The following is a 24,023-nucleotide window of genomic DNA, read 5'->3' as shown; positions in this document are numbered from 1 at the left end:
TTTTCCACAGTAGGTTACTTGATGGAATGTTATGACATGTTACAGCTGCTTGAAAGCAGTTGTTGTTTTTAATTTTATGATGTCAGGTTGCTCTGTTTTAAGTAAGTGCCTAAGCACTCCAGCTCCCCCTTTTTTTTTTTTTTAAAGGTCATTGTATGTGATTCACCTGTAAACCTGTCATCTCGGTCTGTCCTCTGCTGAACAGAGGGGAGAACAGATATTGCTGCCTACTGAAGGATGCTTCAGTCACTTGCTGCAGAAGATGGTCATCAGGCTGTCAAAAGCAATCTTTATAGGCAGGCTGGTCTTTCACAAGGAGATGTGTTTACAGAGCATGAAATTAACATTTTTGCACAGAGGCAAATAATTGCTTACAACAGAGACTCTGGTAGCAGATTTGGAGCTTGAATGATTATTAGTAAGGTCAGATGGAGCATGTAGGGATGTCCACCTCCTAAGCAAAGTCATTCAGAACTTCTTGGCTGATTTGCTTATGCCAAAAGGTTTTAAGAAGTTGCAGTGTTTGCACCTTGTTTGTCCCCTGTAAGGTACCTGGAATAACCTGGAAAGAACTTGTATCAACTTAGTAACCTTGTATGTGTGTATCTGTGGTATGGTTCCTTCAAGAATCATTCTTGAGTGGAAAACTTATTTTTTGACTTTCGGAAGGATGGAGAGAATTTGTATTCTTGTTTTATTAGTCTTGATTTATTATACGGTGATACTCTAGTGCTGGCAGGGTTTTGTTTTTTTGTTTTTTTTTTTTAAGAGGCTGCAGAAGTGTCAGTGAGATAGGTCTTTGTCATGAACAAAAAGGATATCTGAAAGCTTTCTGTGGTCAGCAGATCAGTCTCAAAAGGGCCAGTAGATTTTGCATAGTGTAGGCTGACCTCAACTGCTCTGGTCTGTGCCCTCAGTCATCAGGTCAGGGCTTTTTCTTGAACAGTGATGGAAAAACCATTTCCAAAGAGTGGTTATTGGCGAAATTAATTAGATTGATTCTTCATTTATAACACAGATCAAGTTTTGAACTTTAGTCTTTTATGGTAATAATACCAGTCCGTTATCACTAATTGACTCTCTTCAGTCTCAGTCTGTTCAGCCTGCTTACTCCCCACTCAGCAGATACTCACCTCTTTCAAAATGTTTAAAAAACACTGAGTAGAAATAGATAAACTTTTTCTAAAAGAAATTCTATCCTATTGCATTCAACTGGCACAGAATTTGGGAAGTCTGATCAATTTTCCACGCAGTGTCCAGTCAAACCTCAAAGTGGAGGTGTTGCCTCAGTTGCAAATGGTGTGGGAGACTTGGAGTGCTCTGTTTTCAGAACATCCGTGCTTCTGCAGGCATAGGGAAATAAAAACACGATTAGTATTGCAAAAGCTGATCCGAAATGATCGGAAACCCTTTTCCAATCATGCATTACCCTGCATGTTACACTCATGATTTTCACATTGCTTTTCTGCTGAACACAGAATCATAGAATGGCCTGGGTTGAAAAGGACCACAACAATCATCTAGTTTCAACCCCCCTGCTGTGTGCAGGGTTGCCAGACACCAGACCAGGCTGCCCAGAGCCACATTACTCTTCGGAGGTGGCGAGAATTCTTGCTTGGTCCATGCTGTGCTGAACAACCCTTATCATAACTCCTTTCCTTGTAGCTATCTGCATCTGAAAGCAAGTGGAAGAGCCCTTGAGAAGGAACATCCAGTCACCGGAAGCAGCATTGAAGAAATCATTCTTGTTTATAGCCCAGGGTCTTTGTCCTGGACACATCTTCTGTTGTGGTTTAGGAAGCAGTGCTGTCAGAAGGTGATGTTGCCTGATGTTGCCCAAGAGCTCCAGACCTGTGCCTTTCCTGTCCTCTGCACAATGCTGAACTTGGGGTGTTTTGTTTTCCAGGTGTTGTCTTCCTTGCACTAGAGTAAACAGTGCAAACTTTCTTTCTGAATTCCAACTGATCTTAAGTGTAACAAAAACTGAACAGTAGGTACACAAGAAGGTTACCAAGCCCAAACATCACCTGAATATTCTCTGGAACAACTGCCTTTGTGTTCTGGGAACACTTAAAATCCACGATAAAGGATACACCTTGCTCCCACTGAAGGAAAACAGGAAGACTTTAGAAAAGCTTAAACAGAAGTTTCCCTTGAAAATTCCTCCAAGCTGGTAAAACAGAGCACCGTGTTCTGTTCGTGTAAGCTGTGCTGTAGCATGGTTTCACCAGCGCTGGTTTTGCCTTGAAGTGTTATAGCATAAATTTTCAGAGGACATGAGGGAGGTCATGCATACAATGAATTGCTCAGAGGCACCTTACCAAGACCTGTTAATAGCCCTCCCTCGTTAAAACAGTCCTAGCAGAATGAACTTACTTTTTGCCTGTTTAATAAGCCTTGGTAGAAAAAAAAAAAAAGCACCTAGGCAAATGTGAGATATTTATATTGGCCATTCTCTGGTGCATTTATGTACGACCATGTGTTTTATTTCTTTATTGATTTTTTTGTCAATGCTTAAACAGTATTCTTTCAGTATGAAGTGAGACTCATAAAAATGCTAGGTATAACATGTTCAAGTCAGACTGCTTGATTCTGGTACAGCGAGCTACAAAATCTCTATTACAGAGAATGTCCTCCTATACAGCAATTTTTCTCAGTCCCATGGAGCTTCATTATGGCTAGGTCAGGCTGTGTGCTGCAGAGAAGAGAATTTATATTTTGTTGTAAGGCTAAGTCCTGTGCTGTCGTAACGATGCTGAAGGACAATAAATGCTCCAAATAATTCAGTTTCTTTGGAATATAGTTCTGCTGTGCTGTAGATTTAGGAAAATTGAAAATATTGTGTTGTGTTTCTGTGATTCCTGCTGGATGCTCATGAGGTTATTCTGCAGCTCTTACTTTAAGCTTCCAGAGACCAGTTAGTGAAGACTTCCAGAGCTGGATGTTTTCTGTTTCAACTCAAGGGAGAGATGTCCCTTAAGCCCCCTGTGGTAAGATGAGACTCTTCAAAGTCTAATTAGCTTTTGGCCTGAGATGGCACATACTAATATGTCCTGTAGTAGGAAAGTCACTGCCATAATTCTGACTGTGTTGTGCTTTTAATCTCACGTTTCCCCATTTCTTTGCAACTGTCTGAAAAGAGGACTGTCTCTAATACCTCCTTTTCTAACCAGTCTTCTCTGCCCTGCTCAATGCCCATAATTTCATGTAGCTCTGTGTATAAATGTGTCTGTAAATATCTCAGGAAGAGCTCTGCTTTTCTTCCAAACTGTGGGACAGATTCATACAGTCAGTGATCTGTCATCATCCAGGAATGACAAAACAACTGCTTACATGCTGCATAAGAAATGAATCACATCTTGCATTTATACAGTTAATGCCTTTTTAGTCATCCTCTGAGTGGTATCCCAAATTTTCGATGTGTTCTTCTGTTTAGTCAGGACCTCTTCTGGATTTTAATTCTGTTTTCCACTTAGCTGACAACATCAGATTTAACGAGCCTGCTTGTTATTCCAATATTGCAATCAATAGGTAATCTTACAGAGTCTAAAAAGATTCTGGCAAAGCTAATTTTGATACATGACTGGGATGTTTTCATCAAAACATGTAGATTTTGATTAGATTTGAGTAAATTCCAATTTGGATATTAGCAATAACAGGACTGTTGCCTACTCATGTTTGCATCACTCAGAGAAGTGATGCATCTCCTCCCTCCTGTCTGCACAGTTGTCAGTCATCCCTGAAAGAAGCTGCTTGTTTCTTGATTTTTATCCTGATGCTGCCATAGTTAGTACCTGTTGGTGACTCTCTGAAGTGAGAGATATGTCACCTTTTGTGCACATACATAGTTTTTATATCTGTATCCTCATCCCCTCTTGTCCTTAATTCCCCAGATATGCTTGTATTTTTCCATTTGTTAGATATGTCATCTGTCTTCCACAAGTACTCGGAGATGATAGCCCTCAGACTGTCAGCAACCTTCTTCCTAGGCCCAACCAATTTATCTTATGATTTCAAATTTGTTTCTTGTTGTACCATAACTGGTATACTGTGCCCTCCTTGCTACCTCTCTTGGCATCTTGAGCAGTCAGGTAATTTCTTGCTATATTGCAGCTTGCAGCTGTGTGTGTCAAATGATGATCTCTGCTAGAGGGCATCTCTAGGAGGGACCAACATACCCACCCAGAATTATCTAGCCTCTAGATTCATCATTTCAGTATAGATTACTTGATCCTTTCCTGGCCTTGGGTCAGCCTCTTCTCAGTCTAGGGTAGAAGTATGGAGAATAAAAGCATTGGGACAGCGTCAAGATGTGTGATGGTCACAATTTCACAATGTATTCAAGGAGTAGAAGCAGACCACTGGGGCAGCTTGCTTGGAGAGAAGTAGTAGACTTTAGAAATGTGACCAGGTGGCATGTTTGATGTACAAAGAATGTGGGGAATTCTGCTAATGCGTCCCCTGCGGAAGGAGGAGTGGTGAAAGAGTGACAGATGCTGTCTTGCTGGGTACGTGTACCTGATACCTCAGCACTGAACTGATGAGAAGTTGATCTCTGTTATTCTAAACGCAACTTCTAGGGTGCCTAGGACTTTCCTTGTTATAACCTTCAACAGTCAGGTCACGGTGGTATTTATTCCTCAAGTGTGTGATGTCTTTAGTCTTTGTAACCCATCACTGATGACTTGTGTTTCTAAAAGATGTTTGAAGACTGAAATTGGGGCATTTGTGCTCATGGCTCTACCTTTTCATTCAGGGATAATGCAGCTTGTGCTTGGTCTCAAGGAGTGACTTGTGCTTCCTTACAGGGGACTATTTATAAGAATGCTGTAACTGTACAACAGTTGTCCAGCCACCCCACACTGTGGTATGCAGCAGGACTCCTTGCCATTGAGGGCAGTTATTCAATTTACTGCCTTCTGCTCGAGGAGAACTTGGAGATGCAAACAGAACACAAGTATGTCAAATGGTCTGACAGCAAGAATGGGGAAACTGGAGGCAGGATGGCTCAAACTGTTTCTGAGTAACAGAGGTGATCTCAGGAAGTCTGATTGTGAGAGGAGCGTGATTAATTTTGGCATCGATCTATGCATTTTCTATTGCTAGGTGCAATGTTCTCCTTGTTTGAACAGCAGTTAAATAACTCCTTGGGAAGAAGAGGCGTGTAAAATGTTGCCTTTTAGTGCTGATGTTTTCAGTTTAGCATAACGCTGTCAAGAAGCATCAATTCTGCCAGGAAGTTGATAGAGAATTTACTTCAAAGCTCCTAAAATATCTGAAAGGAAAACAGTGATTTTCCATTGCTGAAAAACAGCAAAATGGGGTTTTGCTCCATTGCTTCTAATTAAAAAGCCAGATTGAGTCTGATGCTAGCAGTATGAACTAGGAGGCGAAACAACAGTTGATCATCACCTGAGGTAACAGTAATAAACGTGTTCAATTACAAGTAATGTTTTTTCTAAACTACAGTTGTCACAGTGAGGGTTACAAGTACTGAAGGGTACTGAGTGATGAGCATGGAAGATAAGACAGAAAAATGTATGTGCTTCTCTTAGCTTTATTGGAGTTAGTTGGAATTATTTTGTTCAAGTGATGTTTAAGTATTAAGTTAGCAAGTTATTTTTCCTGGTAGCAGAAGATAACATGGAAAGTAGTCTCTAAAAAAGTCTGCAAGCCTCTCAATATCTTGGGCTTGTAGTCCTTCTGGTCTTCATACCGATGTCAGTAGCAGGAAAGGTGAAAGAGGTGGATGGGTGACACAGAACCTTTTGAGGAACATTTTATTCTCTGACTGCAGCAGTGATCTGCTAAGAAGGACGAGTTGGTACTGGGAATTATTTCCTGTAGCACAGGTGGGTGCCTCTTGTAGATGTTAGAGCTCCTCCAGTGCTGAGTCTGACTTCTTGGCAGGTTACATCACTCCTGGTCAGATTTTGCCTCTTGCATGTTCCTTGTGGGAAAAATTTCTATAATCTATCCATTCCAACGATGGATATAGACAACTTTCTTCTATTACCTTCCAAGGGCATCAAACTTCTGTAGTGTGCCCTTGAGTTTTACGTCAGTGAGTTTGAGCATAAGCCCCACTTCCATCTGATCTGAGCTGTTCTGAAGCCTGCAGGTCTCTCATGCTTTTGGATACTTTGTAATGCTCTGCCTTTTCTTCCAGGCAAAATCCAGATTCCTTCTTTTTATTGGTTTGAGTTATCACTCAGTAAGTTTTCAAACTGCCAAATCCAGCCTCATGTAAATATTTATAATGCATTCTCCTATCTCAGTGTGGCTCTTGATCACAAAATGCAAGGCACACTTGTAGCATTGCTTATGCTCTAGAAAGCATCAAAGAGAGAGAGATCTGTGCACCATGGTTTCAGCTTGATTTATCTGCCTGATGGAACACTTAGACCTCTTTCCTTGGACATTCAGTGGATAGGTTCTGTCCTATCTTCACCTCACTACTTGTTGGAGCTTTAGCAGCCATCTCCCTTCTTTCAGCCGTTATACTAGAGTTTCCCAAGGCCTATCCAGGGACATTTCAATTGCAAATTTGTAAATTGCAATAGCTCTTTCATCTTCTGCTGTTACAAACGCTATACTTTTTGTAAACTGAGCAAAGTACAATTTGTGGTCATGCATTTACCAGGCCCAACTGCTTGCAGCATGCAGTTTATGTGCAATTTTACATTTGCTGTCCAAATACTGAGAGTTTCTGTAGTATTTGTGATACCACACTACGATGGTTGTGGTATATGTAATGAAATCTGAATTTCTGTTGGTGCAGTGCATGGTGTGAATCTCTGCTAATATTCAGAATGTTTGTGTTCATCTGAGCAATCTTTGAATGGCCTGATGTTCCTGTAATCTGACCAGGAGCTTATGGTCTGGGTGCAGGGAATACATGGAAATGTTGAAATTAACAGCTCTTTCATCCTGCGTTTTTATTAAATCTTAATGCAGATTAGTCAGGTGTGCTGCATATGCAGAAACAACCCGTAAGTCTGTGATAAGTCAGATTTCAGCAGCAGTGCTGCAAAGTATGTCCATACAGGAAATTGCTGTAGCTTGAGTGCCTTCTGTGATTAAATGGAGCGTGGATGTAGGCAGATGTCTGGAGTCAGCTGTCCATTGATCTCCAAACCAGCTTGTTCATTCTTATTTCTGTGAATATAATAAGGTTTGTTGCATTTAAAACAACTTCTGATAGCACTGAATGCTGCAGAAAACAGCATGCATCTCTGCAGAGCTTCTTCCAGGAGTTGCAGTCCAAAGGGCTCTTGGGGACACACTGATGTACAGCACATGTGTTGGCTCCCTGGTGTGGAGTTCCCACAAAGCAGAAAGCAAAAGAGAGGTGTTGGGAAGTCTTTAATCTCATTCTGACTGATGGTTCAGAGATGATTTATCCATCTCAATACCTCACAAACTCGCTGTCAGAGCAGCTCATCGTAGCAGTACCTCAGGCAATGTGACTAACAGTTGTTTCCTATCTCAATGGGAGGATAGCCCAGGGAGTAAACTCTTGTTTTTGGAATTTTACAATGTGTTGCTGTATGTTAAAGCAAGGTCAAAGAGCTGTGCCTGTCGCTTGAGGGGGAAAATGAGGTTTCTGATGCAGCTCAGTGCCTGTGGGAGCTTATCCCACAACTCGGAGCAGATTCCTGAGGCATGCTGCTACGTGGGAAACAGAGCACTTCTGCAGATACCGAGGGCTTTAAAGGCTGTAGTGAACGGAAAGGATGAGAAAGAGGTTGTGGGCAAATTAAAGCAGTGGGAACTGTTTTGAAGTCTAAAAATAGTTCTGCTGGGTTTTTGGCAGCTGAAAGAATGGCCTGAGACTGAAGGTGCACTGCACTTCAGGTGTGCTGGAGCCTGGGGAGGAATTCACTGTTTGCACTGACATTGGGAAGGCACTGTACCTGTGTGTGCCTGGATGGAGTTAGTTAGAGAGCAGGTTTAGAACAGCAAGCACTGCAGAAGCATCACGTTACTTATAAAGCTAAGTGAAGAACAAGGTGTGAAGTGTTTGGCAGAGATGGGTGGCTGAGCTGGATGTCATATTGCTGTCCTTAGCTGATGTCTTCAGACTTTAATCATTTGATGAACCAGGATGCTTCTGCAGATAAAAATTGGTTTGTGCTAAAGGGTTTTCAGCAACTGAGGTCAAATAAAACTTAAATGAAGAAATGTAAAGGGGGGAGGTGTCATTCAGATCAACAAAGTACTGTCCCAGCACTCCATACAAAAAGCTTTTTGCATTAATGAGCGCTGAGTCAGCTGGAATAGGGTAATGCTGAAGCAGTAGGCCATCTTGTCTACCAGAGACACTGCACACCTGGCCTTCTGGGACAGAAGCATTGCTTCAACAGCTCTGCAAGCAGCTGCCAAGCATCCCTGGGCGTTCTGCAGAAAAGGCTCTGCTCTGTGTCCATGTGCCCCACTTTATTCTGCTGCTTCTGCTCCAGCTGTGGTCCTGGTCCCTGACACAGATGAGGACTGAACCAAGAGCACGTGCTGCATTCTTCCTTCCTGCAGGAGCTGAGCAAGTCATCTCCATGCCCTGAGGTGTGAGTGCCTCAAAGAACAGCCCAAGGCTGAACACATGAATTTCCATTTTACTGATGTTCCTGGTGGGAGAGAAGAGCATGATGGCCAAACTGCGGGATCTTGGCATTATGCAGGGAACCTCTAGGTCTGATTCAGACCTGCTGCTTGAATCTGAGTCATGACCCGGCTGTGGAGACATACTTCTCTTTGTCTTTTAAAGCATTTAGTCTTTCCCCATGATGTGCTGCCATTTAGTTCTGCGTTGCCTTTTAACGCTTCCTGAAACGTTGAGTGTATGGATTATATTAATGTCACTCTTAAATTTTTGATGAACTGAAATAGCTTAAGAAATTAACCTTTTGAAAACACTCGAGTGGAATGCAGGACAGGCTTTTAGTAGCTTTCTTTTCCTAGTAGTATGCCGTCTCCTATTCCAGTAAATGAAGAGCTGTGACTAACCAAGGTCGTGCTCAGCTTCCTGACCTAGAAAGCGTACCTCCAGCTGATGACTGAGATATTTTTCTTTTTTATGAGAAAATCTCAGTTATTTTCATGCTAGTACAGAGGATGGAGGCTGCACGGTGCTGAGGCCAGGTGTTCCTTACTCCAGCTTTGCTGGACCACAATCATGGCAGGCTGCACACAAGGTGCATGCTCTTCTCTTGCACAGTGCCCCTGGAAGGATGGGGGCAGTTGGCCTGCTTTGCCCATATTAATTGCAACTTGCTTCTTCTGTAGCTTTTGCCAGCAGATTGCAAACAATCATGTGTTGGCACTGCAAAGTGTTTGGAGTGCTGCAGAGAAAAAGGTTTTTTCAGCTGGAGGAGACAGAACTGAGGAACCTCTTAAACACTATCCCCCTTTTCTATCTCATGTAGTTTAGGGACGACCTTCTGGGAAGTGAGATATTCTCTCTTCTGGCCTTTGGAAGCTAAATTTGTATCAGCAGAAGAGGTGGAAATCCCACCTTTGTATGTGTATCCTGCCAACTGCTGTTTGGAAATAGCCAGGTGTTGTCAGCAGTGCTTATAGGGGTTACAGTCAAAATTGACCTCTTACAGTGAGTTTGTATGCTCAGGATTTTCTGACCCAGCTCTAGATAGCTCACAGGCATGTCACTTACCTCTGCCTTTGACTGCAGCTTCCTTTAATAAAGGATTGGTTTAAATTTGCCCTCCCTTTCCCTGTTGTTTTTCTGTTTTCTCATCTTCAGCAGGTTGTTGTAGGATGTGACAGCGAGATTTACTCACTGAGGTGCTGGGATAAACGAAGAGACCTGAGGTGAAAAAATGTCATCATCTCTGAAGATTGTAGCTCCTTGATTTTAAAAAATAATAAAAAAAAATTCTAAAAATAATAAGCAACAAAATAAATGTTTGAACAGGGTTTGAAATCTGTGCAGCACTGTGATTAGCTGCATGCACTTCAGCAAATCTTTCCTCCTCTAGTATATAAAGCTCTTGGCTTACATCTCCATCTACTCTTCTCTTATTCTGGCTGGAGCCAGGCACACTAAATAGCAATTAAAGAAAAGATTAAAATTCCATTTTTGTTTGGCGTTTGAACACTGATCGATTCCTTTGGTGGCACGTTAAGTAACAGCATGGTAGACGACAGAAGGGGCTTATTTACAGCAATCTGTCTAAATCCATTTTCAATGTATTGCTTAATATGCCTTTCTACTTTAATTCATTTTCACTTTTTGAAAAAACCAAAGAGTGAAAGCAGGCGGGAGATTAGTTTAAGATATTGCTGGAGAAGTAATCACTTGTGTGGTAAACAACTTCCAGTTTTGAAGAAAAAGTGAATGTGTTTGAGCTGAAACAGAAGTTATGGGCTTGCTGTAGGACTTAATGGATGAAATTCAATGGCCTGTGCACTTAGATAGCTTTAATAGATGATTGTAATAAAGCTTTCAGGCTTTGAAATCTCCTTTTTGCTTTGCTGTTAACAACTGACCACTTCAAAAACAAACAGATTTTTGCAAAATGAGAAGTGAAGGCAGAGCAAAATAGAAAATGGCAAAGTCTGTAGCCTGGCACTTCTGCTTGCTGAGCTGCTTTATGGGGACAGAAATGCAGATGCTTAATGTCAATTTACCCCCACCATAAATAACCGCAATGTTCGAACAACGGCCATTGAATTAAATGTGGGTGAGGAGGGGATTGTGCTGATGGGTTTTGGACAAAAGTGTTGTGCCTTCTGTTGTGCAATTCAAATCTATGGGTAATGAGGATAAAAGTGAGAAATGACACAAACTGCAGCGCTACAGGTAAGATAAAGCTTCCCGCAAATGAGCTGCTTGTTAAATAGTGAAGGCAAAAGTCAGTCCTAGAAACCTGGCTGTGTTTTGCACATTGCTTGGATATCTCAGTCTAGAGCTTCTGCTGAAAGGATATCATCAAGTTATTTCATTTGCATAAATGAGTCAAATCCCTGCAGCATCCTTGAAGAAAGCCACTAAAAAAGGAAACATTCTGCTCTGTGTGTGCTGTGTCTGGATGTCTAGAGCTCAGACATGTAAAAAATAAAGCTTCCAAAATAACACCAGTGTCAGCAAAGTGCCCAGTGTGTAACTGCTCGGGGACTTGGAGTTAATGTGCATGCATTCCCTGTGTTGTGGCATGCTGCTTGTGCTCTTACAGCTGCTCTGCTAATAGCAGTGAGGTAGGCACAACAGTTGCAGTCCAGGGGATGGCAAATGTTTGTCATTTGCTCTTTTTTTCAGTAGTCTGTTTAAGTTTATTTAGTTTTGTGTGATTTTAGCAAGAGATGCTACGCTAACCATGCTGCTTCAAGTACGTGTTCCCTTCAAGGCTGCTCTGGTGGGTGCTGGGAGGTCTGTTGGAGGCTTCTCACTGCAGGCTTCTCAGGTCCCAGGTTTTAATAGTGATGTGCCAAACCAACGTGTTAGAAGTTTGCTTACAAGTGATACTGATAAAATAAATATTCTAAACCTGTAACGCTTAGCCAAGTTGTGTTGCATTTAGTGCAGCGCTTCTCAATTGCATTGATTCATGCTACTTTGGCCAAAACGGCTCCAGAGCACAGCCAGTCTGCCTGACCATCTGCACTATGTCTGTCCTTAAAGGTTTAAAAGGTACTCGTAGAAAGGTATGCTGATACAAAGATTAGTGTTGTTTACATGTGTGACTCATCTGTCCGGCTTCACTTGTACAGGGCAGGAAGGCTGTATGCACCAGAGGCAGAGGAGGAGGAGATGAGGCAAGCTGTAGTTCACTTTTTACTTCCCTGGTGCTGATATGTAGAACTGTCAGTCCTGTAAGTGTCAGTAGGGAGAGCCTAGTAATGGGCTCTGTGCAGGACTTAGGGATAAATAACCCATAATCTGCCTCTCGTGCAAAACAGAGGCCAGGCTCTCACGGAATGGCCATGCACTGAGGATTATTTAGTGGGGATGAAGAATTAGAAACAGCTCTGGTGGACCAGACAAATGGATTGCTGAACTGTTGCAGGACAGCTGCTTCATTGAGCTGAAAATTTGATATGCTTTATACCAAAAATAACCAGGCTGCCTCTCCTCCTGTCGTGCTGCTCTGTCACAGTTGTCACCCAGAACTGCTCACAGTCGCTAGCGTTAGCCAGCATTCATCCCTTCTGGGAATATTGGGTTGGAGCTCCTTCTTGAGCTCAGAACAAGAGGCAGTGGCTTTATGTTGCTCTAGGGGAAGTTCAGGTTAGACATTAGGAAAAACCTCTTGTCCAGCAGAGTGGTGGTGCAGTGGCACGGGCTGATCGGGGAGGCGATGGAGTCGCTGTCTCTGGAGGTGTTCAAGAACTGCGGAGACGTGGCACAGAGGGATGTGGCTTTGGGCATGGTGGGGTGGATTGGGGTTGGTGTTGGTGATCTTAGTGATCTTTTCCAATCTTAGTGATTCTGTTATTAGGAGAGGAAGTTTGCTTTGCTCTCCCCTTGCTCATCGTGTGACACAAATAGAAGTTCCTTAATAGTTGTTGACATTGGGAAGTAGCTGAGTGACTCCTTGTTGGTTGAGTGCCCCTCAGCTCTCCTGCAGGGGAAGTAAATCTGAATTGCAGACAGCAGGAAGGGGAATACTCTGAGCATCTGTATTAATTAATTGGTACGTGTAGCTGCGTGTCTGCTTTTGTGAATGAAACTTGACTTCTGCCAGGTCTGCAAAATGTCTTGCCAGATAAGTTGAGCAACTGAGTATAAATCATCATGTGATATTACATTGAAAAAATCTAGATTTTAAGTCTCTTGCACAGAAAATAAAATACCGAGTAAGTTCTCATAGTTCATAGGGCATCTCTCAATCAGATTGAGCTCTAGACCTCTTACTCATAGACCTCTCATTAATTACCCTTAGTCTGATGATACCACCAGCATAGCTCAAGCTGTTGGTGCACTACTTCTGCTAAGAATTACCACCCATAAAGTAGTACCCAGAACAGAGCAGACACCTGTGTTCAGTCTCTGTAGTTTATGCTGATATCTTACCTTAAACCTGTCTTCACTGGTGGTTTTGTAAGCTAATACACAGGGTGCTGAGCTGGAGTGGAAGAAGTGCTAGCAAGTGTAGAAAGGGGTGCTCCTATGGGGGTAATCCATTAATCCTTCACAGCAGGGCTCCTCAGAGCTCAGCAGTCAGATTGCAGTTAGGTGAGCTCTGTGTGTCTGAAGCCTTACACCTTGAAACAGAGAGGAGAAAATGTCCAGACACTCTGCTTTCCCATGAGAAACATAGGCATAGAAGTAGTTTGCAGTTTAACTCTGAAAGCAAATAAAATTTGTGCATTAAATGCCAAAGACATCTGATGGCCCTGCAAGGTTACTGTGCTAACTGCTGCTTGGTCTGGTGGTGGTTTAGTTGGATTGGTCTGTTAGAGGGAGACCTAAAACTTTGTGCCTCTGAGCAGTGCCTGGCTCTAGCTTTCTCTTTCTGGGAGGTTGTAGTGTGTGGAGCTTACTTTGCAGTTCCAGAGTATTTTAAAGATAAAACACAAACAAAAACCCAACAGTTTTATGTAACTACTTCCTCAGAAAAGATGCTACAAATGACTTGTATTTGTACTTAGCAGCATATTGTAATATAATTGAAAACCCATTCTTAGAGATGTTCTTTTCTTAGCCTTAAACTCTATTTAACATGCATATATTTCCCTTGGTTTGGGATGTCTGTCTTATAGAGAGATTGTGATTTTTCTTTCCACACACAGTAGTCTGCTTGGTTCTGAATTCTCCCCATCTTTCATTTGCCAACTCGTTCCCAAAACACCCATTGCTTTTGAATTTCAGGAACAACATCATGAAAAGAGCAGCTCTAATTGCTTTTGGCGCAGGCTTATGCCTTGTGTAAAATTTGCTTTTAAGTTGAGCAGCAAGAGTCCTAATAAATGACCTTTTAAATCTTATTTTGATTTTATTCAGGTATAGTCGTGTGCTCATTAATAATGATCCTGCAATAGGTCACCCATTAAAGCTTTATTGTTAATTAAATAGGAAGTAAGATGTATTAGATGTTTTCGGAATGAAAATGGGAGTTCTTAATAGATTCTCTGATTAAGAATACTGGTCTGCATACATGATAGTGCACCAGAAAAAAAAAAAACAACACCTGCTTAACAGCTATAGATAAAATACTGTTCTGAGGCATGCAAAGCTTGCTTTCTCCATCTTCGCATTTGGGTTAAAAATGATTTGCTTCCAGTCTGACCTCAAGGGAGATCCATAGTTTCCCCTTACAGGAAGGGAGAGGCTGTTAATAGAAAGGTTTCATTGGTTTTTGTGGTTTTGTAATATATCCACTCTCCTCTTTAAAAGGCACTGCACATGAGACAAAAGAAAGACCTTTACTTCAGTGATGGACAAAGGAAAAAGGACTGGCATAATAAGGAAGCTATAAGGAGGGACCTTGAGCGTGTGGGTATGTAAGATCACTATGAATATTTTAATACAAATCATAAATTAATTGGATTTTATTTGCTAGACTGAGTACGGATTGGTATGCTGAACTTCAGAGACAAGATGATGTTGGCATGATGCAGCAGTTATTGTTGGTTAATCTCAGTTAAAGCCTTCTCCACTAACTCCAAAATAATCATTATGAGGTGAAAGGATGTTAGTAACATCTTGGTGTTTTTAGAATAAGTGCAGAATTGATTTTTGAAAGCTTACTAGAAATCTTGTGATTCCAAACCTGGGATATTCAGAAGAGAAAAGGGGTGAGAAAAATGTAGATCATAACATTCAACTTTCATTCTGTAATTCTGGGTTTTTACTTCTATCATATAAAAGGGTCCATTTTGAATGTGACATCCTTACACTGATGTCTGCAAGGGCTCTGCCTCCTCTGTACAAGAACTCAGGTTTGTTAAATATACATATCCATCTGTGCTGAAAAAAAAAAAGCAACACTGATGAGATATTTAAACCATATGTATTCTTCCTGCTGTGGAAAAAAAAATACTCTACAGATCCTTCCTGGCGTTGCTGTAGCCCCTTCATCTGTTTCTGATCCCAGAAGGAAGACTTTAACTTGTACAGTTTTGCACAGCTGAGGTTAACCCAGTGCTAAATATGGCATACAGCACAAAACTAATGGAGGAATTTCAAAGGGCTCTAAGATAACTGCTGTCTTTTTGATACGCGGGTTAGTCTGTAGCCTGTTAAGCACCAATTAATAGTAACAGTGTGTGTTTACTTTGTCTGTCTACAGGAAATGGAGAACAGGGAAAACCTTACCCAATGACTGATGCAGAGCGAGTGGACCAGGCATACAGGGAAAATGGCTTTAATATCTTTGTGAGTGATAAAATTTCTCTGAATCGTTCCCTTCCAGACATCAGACATCCAAAGTGAGTATACAGTTTGCATTTTCAGAGGTGAAAGTTTACAAACCCTAATTTACCACGTGTGCAGTGTGCTGGGCTTCTATGTAGTTTTGTTTGTCCAACACAAGTCTTTCACAGCCAGGGTGCTGTTGGCACTGCTGTCTCATTCATAAAGAACAGTAATTGCAGTGGGAAATGGAGGTGACAAATCAGTTAAAAATAGTAAAAATAAATAAAAATCACAGAATCACAGAGTTGTAGGGGTTGCAAGGGACTTCTAGAGATCATTGAGTCCAGCCACCCTGCAAAGTAGGCTCCTAAAGCAGATGAGATCTCTTACAATTCCAAAATTACCAAAAATTTGCAGCCCTGCACTGAAGGAACCTTGAACTTAAGTAAGAGGCATCTACTTCCATGTTCATCTCTTTTAACATGACAGCTTAGTTCCTGAGTCTACTGACATGGCCAACAATTTTTAGCATCTAATAAGATAGAACTGTTTCTCTCTGCAGCAGAAACTGATGTAAATGTCTGACTTGTTTGACAAATGCCCTAAATGTAGTTGGATGATGGCTTTCTTAGTAAACTCTGTGTGGTTCTTACATTTGCCAGTAGCTGGAAATAACCATGAAATTTTTAGGAGCAGAACAAGACCTGAGCAGCTCCACTCAAGTATCAATGAAGAAAAGATGTTGATTTTTGTACATATCTTACTCATGAAACTTAACCAGAGTTTGTGTAAAAAGCAGTTCCAGTTGAACACTGACCTTTGAGATTGCCTGTTTAATCCTTGTTGATGCAAAGCTGAGATGTATTTTAAACTGTGCACACTTTTAATCAGAAAGCCTCGTTAGATGTGCAGGTGAAAGCTAGTTTTGAATTCAACAACTGGAATTCAACATGTGCTTTACTCACGAAGTACCATTTCCAAAAATAAGGTTTTAAAATTCATTAGGGCATTCAACAGATCACCTCTTCAGCTGTCACGGTGAACCGACCAAATCCTGCAGCTTGACCTTTCTCAATGCATGCCCACAGACCAGAGGAGCAAGCATAACTCCATAAATGCTTTAGGCACGCAGCTGAAATGTTTAAACATACGGACTGATCGGATAAAGGTGCTTGTTGGTCAGCTTATATTCAAATTCTGGGAAATAGTTTGAGATTGCTAACCTAAGCTGTGCCTGGCCACCATTTAAAGGGGCTGCCATGGTTCTGAGGATTTAAGCTGTAGACAATGCTGTATTTCCTCACCTGAAGATTAATAAATTAACTTATATTCCCCAGTGCTTCGCAGAGTTGCTGATTCCTCATTGCTAATTCTGCTATTAAAACTTTTTTAAAATCTGAAACTTCTGACTGTAGTCCCCAGTTAAAATTAATAAGTGAAGTGTCTGAGTCACCAACAACTTAAGCTGTGATTAATGATACTGCTGCAGCTGGTTCTGCTTGATGTTTGACACATCCTTTCCCCCAGTGTGGTGAGTTATAATTGCAGAGGTCTCAAGATGAGGATAAACAGCATGTATGTAATGGATGCTAGGATTAGCTGGGCAGGGAATGGGGTTGCATTTAATGGAGATCTGCAGTAAAGGAATTCACAGCTGAAAAGGTCTGTTTATTCCCTACCCATTAAAAAAAGATACACTTGAAATGTTTTGTTTCATATTATTTGGGAGCTTGATGAGGGCAATTTATAATGAAGTTTAGCTGAGGTAAAGTCCATAAAGAATGCTATAGAAAGACACGAGCTGTGCTGCAGAGCACTTATTTTACCTTCGTTTTTATGTTTGGTAGGAGAAAATGGAAACTTTGAAGTTCAGAAATATGCCTACAGATAGAGGAGAGTGTAAGCACAAGGTGAACTGGGGCAATAGTGTTTCCTTTCAGTGCCTTTGGGGTTTCTAATATTCAGTACTAATTTTGCTGGTCTTGTGAAACAATTGTGGATATGATAGCTTGAGAGAAACTCTTTAATAGTTAAACTTAATAGGTAAAGTTTTCTACTTATTAAAGTTGGAGAATGAGAATTGCAGTTTAGGAAGGGTTAGAAGAGAACTGGGGGACCTTGTTTCATGTTGTCACAAAATTATAGCTAGCAGCTACCTCTGAAGAAGGTTGATTGCATTGCCAGGGGCTGGATGAAAGCAGTCCATGCAGCTTTATTTTGCATACTGAATCTGTGCATTGCAGCCGTAGCCTGCAAGCACTTGGCAGCTCCCCAAGACAATTCATTAGACCCATAATAAGCTACTGTCCTTTCATGCAGGCATCACAGTCGCTTCCTGTAACCATAGATTTATTGAGTTTGTATAACATAGGTGTATCCTTCTCCATTCCCTGGGAAAGGCACCCAGGAGAAAGCTTCCACTGCCAGAGCTGCTTTTGTTCCTATCTGCCCTTCCTGGAATGGGGAGGGGATTGCCTGCATGCAAGTGCTCTGTTGTGCATGTACTAAAAGCCTGGTCTGCAAATCAGCTGTAGTGCATGCTGTGCCATAGGCGGTGCTGTGGCAGGGCAGGGAATAGAGCATGGCCTCCCTTTTCTGCTAGCCACCATGCTAGCATCACCATTGAAGTGCTGAAAATCTCTGTTCGTGCTCCAGACAGTATCTGTTTTGCACTGAACATGTGGGGTTCTGAGAATGGAGTAGACTTGTCCCCTACTGAACAGCTGCTGGGTAATTTTAACTACAGTTGTTCATCAAATGGCCTTATATCTCACCTGCTCAGCAAAGTTCAAAGTCCCCTCCGAGGGCCACACCTGCAGGAAAATAAACTCTGCACTTTATACTGTTTGGATGTTTTTCTTGAGGCTATCTTGAAAACACACCCACAGGATGAGGTAGCATTACTCCTATTTCAGTCTCAAGGGAGACTAAGGTCTGGGGCAATGCCCATAAAGCCAAGGGGTCTGTGGGGACCCTTTAGACCTGAATCTCTGGCCCTATCCAAATTCTGCAGTGCTTTGGATTCAAAGGCCAGCTTTCTTGGCTTTGATCTGCTAACTAATGCTGAGTGTCAAATTAGATCTGCTAAAACATGACGGGCTACTTAAGAAAAATAGCATTTGAATAATTTACCCAGGATGACAAAGGAAGCCTTGTGTAGAAGTTGGAGGTTGATCTATTACTGAGGCAAGTGGGTTTATTTATCGAGCAGTTCTTTTCATGTGATTGTCCTGTCTCTTCCATCTATTGCTCATAATGTTTTCTATTTCTACAGCTCTTTAGGGAAGGCACTGTTAGACAAGATCCTTTCTCTACATTCCATTTGAAATTTTTGGATGATGGCTATATGTGTGATTAGAATTATTTACTTCCCTGAAATCTGGGATTAAGTATGCTAAACCTATGTATTAAGAGAGCTTAAAACAGACGCATTCAACTTCTGGAATAACTTCAGAAAATCCTCTTCCTAATGATCTTTGAGGTGTGAGAACTGGAAAAAGAAGTATTGCAGAATGCTGTACCTTAAGCTATAAAGGGAATTTCCTTTAAAAGCAGTTTCAATACCTAACAGATCCCTTTGACTTTCTGCATTGCTAAATATCACTTACTGGCCATTAAAAGTCACTGTTTCATAAGGAATGGGGTTTTTTTGGCAAGGCAAACTGGAACAGGTCAACTCTGTCTTGAAGAAGTCCTTTTTCAGGCACCTTGCATCGTTCTGGGGAATAGAGGATGAACTGAGTTGCTTGATGGTGATTAATATGGAAGTGCTAGTGTTTTTTGGCATTGCCTTCTGACCTTATTCTGTATCCAGCTGCAAGAATAAGCTGTACCTGGAGAAGCTGCCAAACACCAGCGTGATAATCCCATTCCACAATGAAGGATGGTCCTCCCTGCTCCGGACGGTGCACAGCGTTCTGAACCGCTCCCCTCCTGAGCTGATAGCAGAGATAGTGCTGGTGGATGACTTCAGTGACAGAGGTATGAGAATTTGCATGTAACATCTCCATCTGTTATTAACTACCTATGCTTATCTGCCAAAGGGATCAATGAACTTGCAAATATTTGTGTACTTAAGGTGACTGAGTGATTTCTTCCTTGCCAACAGCGGAGCTCAGGTAAATCTTGCTCCAATATACCTGAAAGTCCAAAAGTTCAACAAAAAAATCTTGTCTCAAGTTCAGTTTGTAGTATTTTAACTCTTGGCATGGGCTGTCCTGCATTTTGAACAATGTGAAGGAACCAGACAATTAAACAAGCAAATCAAAAACAAGGGGTGAAGGGAAACAACTGACTCCTCAGGTCCTGCGTTTTCTTCTAGACTCAGAAAATGAGAGAAGCCTTGGTAAGAGGTCTCTACCTTGGACTATCTAACATTCCTGGCTTTTTTTCCCCGAGTATTTTGCCCCTGGAACGTAAATCTGCAGCGTCCAAAGCCTTGACTGCTTTCCCTCGCTGACATGCAGTGTGAAATAGGGAGAGTACTGTCAAGAAAAGAGCATTTATTTTGGATTGGATTCAGTGTGAATACATATCATCTCTGGTATGAGAAATTACCATAAATGGAAGAACCATTGTTAATTGTCATAGCAATGTATACATGTAGTTGCTGAATGTATTTAATCTGCAGCAGAAAGGCAAGATATCTTTTTTCTCTGAACCATTTGTGTACTGTGTGATTTAAATTAAGTTAATTTATATATTAAAGCAAAACACGTGCAGTGTGCACTCCTGCTAAGGTGGGGGAAAAAAGCAATCAAACAGGAGGAATGAATGTCTCTGTCCTGTAGACATTACTGTGTTGAGAACACATGGAATTTGGAAGCCCTGTGAAGCAGCTGGTCCTCCTGTGTTAAAGAGGATAATGTGATTTTTTAAAGGATTATGATCAGATCCAGCAACTCTTTTCTCCATTAAAATTACTATGACTGTTTAGATTCTTTACAGACTGCAGAGCTTGAGTCCTGCTCCTGAGATTATGCAACTAATCAAAAAGAACTCTCTATAGGGATGCTAAAGGATACAGCTTCAAAATTCGGACACGTAGGAAATTCCTAAAATGAGCTTGGAAACAAGCTAGTGAGTATTTTGTGTTCTGACCTATATTGACTTTGAAATAAGCACCACCCGGTAGCTACAGTATTTGTTCTAAAGTATATCTCTAATTAGTTTGCAAGCAAGGCATGCTGATTTGAACAAATCAATCAGTTATATGAATTAAGTATTTCTTCAGGGGATTTTCAAACTAAGCTGGGGGAAAAATACCCTCCCAACAAGGTCTCTTTATTGCTACTTGGTCTAGAAGCAAATTAGTAAAGCTCATGCTGTAACCACAGCAGAGTTGTACGAACACGTTTCTTATGGGACAGGTGGAAGTAGTGAAATCTGTTTTCCTTTTTCTCTAGAAGTGCCCATCTGACCAGCTGACAGAGCACTTCTCTGGCTCTCTCATTTCTGCTCCCCATCAGACTGCACACGTGCTGTTTGTCCGGCTTGCCTTTATTCTGTTCCACCTGCCTCTGCTCGCTCCTCTCCGTCAGTCATCCATCTTTCATACAAAGAAATGGCTGAGATTAATTTGTGCAGCAGCTATTTACAGATGGGTACAAAAGACTGCTGGTGTTGGACAGTGAGGTGAATTGTAAAGGGAAGAGAACGAGACACAGACAGCATGCTAATAAAAACCTTTCTGAAACCAATGTTTTCCTGCTAGCTCAGTTGATCTAGCCTTGTTGGGACAATTACTGGTTAGGATGAAACATTTTTCCTTCCCTACTGTCAGTCTGTATCTGCACTGTGGCATTTCCTGCTGGCTGCTTCTCCTTTTCCAGCAGGCAGTGTTCTCCCCTAACTGCACCGGTGCTGCTTTCCCACATTCCTCCTGGAGTTTAAATAGTCCCTCAGTCTTCAAGAGGCAAGAGTGCTAAGTCCTAAATGCATTACCTTGATTTGAAAGGCTGCTGGTTATAAATTTGTTTTTAATTTATCCATGGTAAGTGTTTTTTAAAAAAAATAATCACTTTCTTTAACCCAGGGCCTGAGAATAGATAATTTAATTCCTCAAACTGAACTGCTCCAGGAAATCTTTTACTTCACGTGTTGTGTATTTGAGGAAGGCCACATTCCTGGATTTGGACTGTTAGACCACCGTTCTGGTTATTTATCTCCTGATTAAATTGGGCAGAGAATAAAGACCACATCTCTGAGCAGATGATACCATCACTGCTGTGCCACAGAATCAGTGAGCAGTTAATAGTGAGGAGAGATTTCTCAGTTTTCTTTGAAAATCTCAAATGGTTGGTCTGCTGCATTGTCTGCAGAGTGGAATGCTGTGCTTCTCTTTCAATCGCTTTTCCCACAGATTTGTAACAGTCTTTCTTTAAAAATTATAGAACCGTTGTTGAGCACAGTGATAGCTAGGAGCCTGATGGAGATCAGAGAGGCAATAGTAAGAACAGTAAATGTCAGCTTCTTCCCCAAAGAGATCAGTAAACAGTCATAATGAACTCCAGTGAATAGCAAAAAATGAAAAGAAAAAAAAACCTTAATCATTTTTTTATCAAGAGATTACCCCAACAAGATGAAGTATCTGATGCTCTGTGCTGCACCTCCTGGTACCCTTTCACTTGAGGGCTGTCTAAAAAGACATAGCACCTTAATAACTCTTTAAAAGACTAACCCACAAAAACCTGGCTATCTCCAGCTAGGAAACCATATTCTTCTTACCAGCATTTCTCGTGTGCTCACCTGTATTGGGTTAAACACACTGGATTTTGCACTGGATTTTGCCCAGCTGCCCTTGAGGCCCTGCTGATGGTGTTGCTCTCCTGTTCTGCTGTTGCACTGGGCTGTGTAGTACCAGTCCATCAACATCTTTCATCTCTGCATCCGATCAGCTCTTATACATGGAGAATATTTCACCAAAAGAGTAGAGAAGACTTAACTAATAATAGTTGAAGAATAGATATGGAAACCTGGCTGCTGAGCACAGGATTTTGACTGATGTTACTTTCGTAAGTTTTTTATCAGTTTTCAAGCAAGAAATTTTTGGTTTGGTTATGAAGAGAGTCGAGATGTCTGCTAACAAAGTGACAGGAGAGTGAAGATGGATTTCTGGGTTAGTTGGTGGATGCTGTGTTCTGCAGCATACCTGAGAGGCAGCTGTGCAGCTTTCATTACTGGAGTTCTTGGGCAGATGAATCATCTTCTGGAGTGTCAACAGCCATTTATTTCCTGATTTGCTTGAGACACAACTCTGCGACTTTTAACAATAAACATTTTTCAGCCAAAAGACAGTCTTGATGACAGCAAATCTTAACAGCAAGCAACAAAAGCTTAACCAATTGTGTTTTTGAAATATTTCCTTTCCTTCTGTTTGAGAAAGCTGAATGTGCTGGAGCAACTTACTGTATGGCATTATTTTCGGATGTCTATTACACAGTGAAGTGATCAAAATCTAGTCTTATTTCACACTTAGAGCTGAATCCCATATCAGCCACACTGCTCTGGGAGGGTCTGTCTGTCTGTGGGATCAGCCTAATGATGGTTGATGACGTTCTTAGTGGTCTTTTCCAACCTTAACAATGCTGTGGTTCTATGATTCTGGTGCAGTGCTGCAGTAGCACCCAGCCTGCCTTGAGCAGCAAACCATGGTGCTCCCCCAGCAGCTCTTTAACACCTGAATCTTGTTAGGTTAGACAGACCCTTGTCTTCATCATCTGGGCTGGGTTGGTTCAAAAAGAAGCTGCTTTCTGGTGTGTGCCATTGGTCACAACAGAGTAAATGTTCTGGGTATATTTCTACTTTCTCCTATTAGTCTCTGATATGAATTTAGCATTCCCAACAAGACTGCTATAATAGCATGTACTTTTCTTCTACACAAACTTTGCAGGGATATAAGGAGTTCATTCTCCTGACCATAAGCATTTCAAAGCAATGGGAAGGTTTAAATGTGGCAAAGAGTACGGGTTGTATTGAACAGAGGGAAGCACCAATTCAGTAGCTATTTTTGGAGAGGAAGAATGAGCCTGCCTGACATTGTCTGCCTCTTTCTGCATCCTGCTGAGAACTGCTAAAGACCCACGGTCTGACCTCAGCTGGTTCAGGATGCACCCTTCTGGATAAATAGAAATTAGAAATGCAATACATATAAATTATGACTAGAATTCTTGATCATAAAAATGGTTAGCTGTGGCAGTCCTATGTGGATTTGTTGCTTCACGTTTCATTTCTAAAACTATTCTTTAGTGTTGAGCTCAGTTAAATGAAGGCTTTTCATATGCTGGCTTGCAGGGTACTAATTATATCCCTCTGAGCTTGTTGTTACCAGAATTGCCCTAAGTAAACTATAATGCTTTTTGTATGTATATCGGCATTCTCCTGGGGACTGTCAGAAGTGAAACTTGTTTGATTTTGATTATTTAATCATAATGCTGTTGAGTGGTATGTGAGTTCCATTATATCATAGCAATGGCAGTAGGGAAAGAGAAGTTGAAATGCAGGTCAGTTTGTATCGACTCTAGCCTTTTATTATTGCTAGTGGGCAATGAATACCAGGCAGGCAGTTTGTGATGCTTCAGGGGCTGCTTCAGTTCCTAGGTGAACAATCTGAATCTATGGTTGTGAGAAATCAAGCTGTTCATCTCAAGTGTCTGCCTTGTGCAAAATGGGTTGTTGATCTCCCATCTAATCCTTGCAGCTTGCAAATGTAGAG

At 41.4% G+C, this 24,023-nt stretch overlaps 1 protein-coding gene across 3 annotated transcripts in view; it reads left to right on the top strand.

Moving 5' to 3' along the window:
• Window positions 1-24,023, top strand: part of GALNT10 (polypeptide N-acetylgalactosaminyltransferase 10) — an 82,133-nt gene that overhangs the window by 25,959 nt on the left and 32,151 nt on the right. For all 3 annotated transcript variants that reach the window (XM_031598236.2, XM_090151169.1, XM_090151170.1), the window contains exons 2-4: window positions 14,351-14,453; window positions 15,246-15,384; window positions 19,125-19,291. In XM_031598236.2, the coding sequence (XP_031454096.1) occupies window positions 14,351-14,453; window positions 15,246-15,384; window positions 19,125-19,291 (409 nt within the window). The remainder of the gene's footprint in view (window positions 1-14,350; window positions 14,454-15,245; window positions 15,385-19,124; window positions 19,292-24,023) is intronic.

The sequence above is a fragment of the Phasianus colchicus genome, chromosome 15 (assembly GCF_987193195.1).
Source record: "Phasianus colchicus chromosome 15, bPhaCol1.hap1.1, whole genome shotgun sequence".
NCBI classification, from domain to species: Eukaryota; Metazoa; Chordata; class Aves; order Galliformes; family Phasianidae; genus Phasianus; species Phasianus colchicus.
This window is presented reverse-complemented; position numbering and strand designations above follow the sequence as displayed.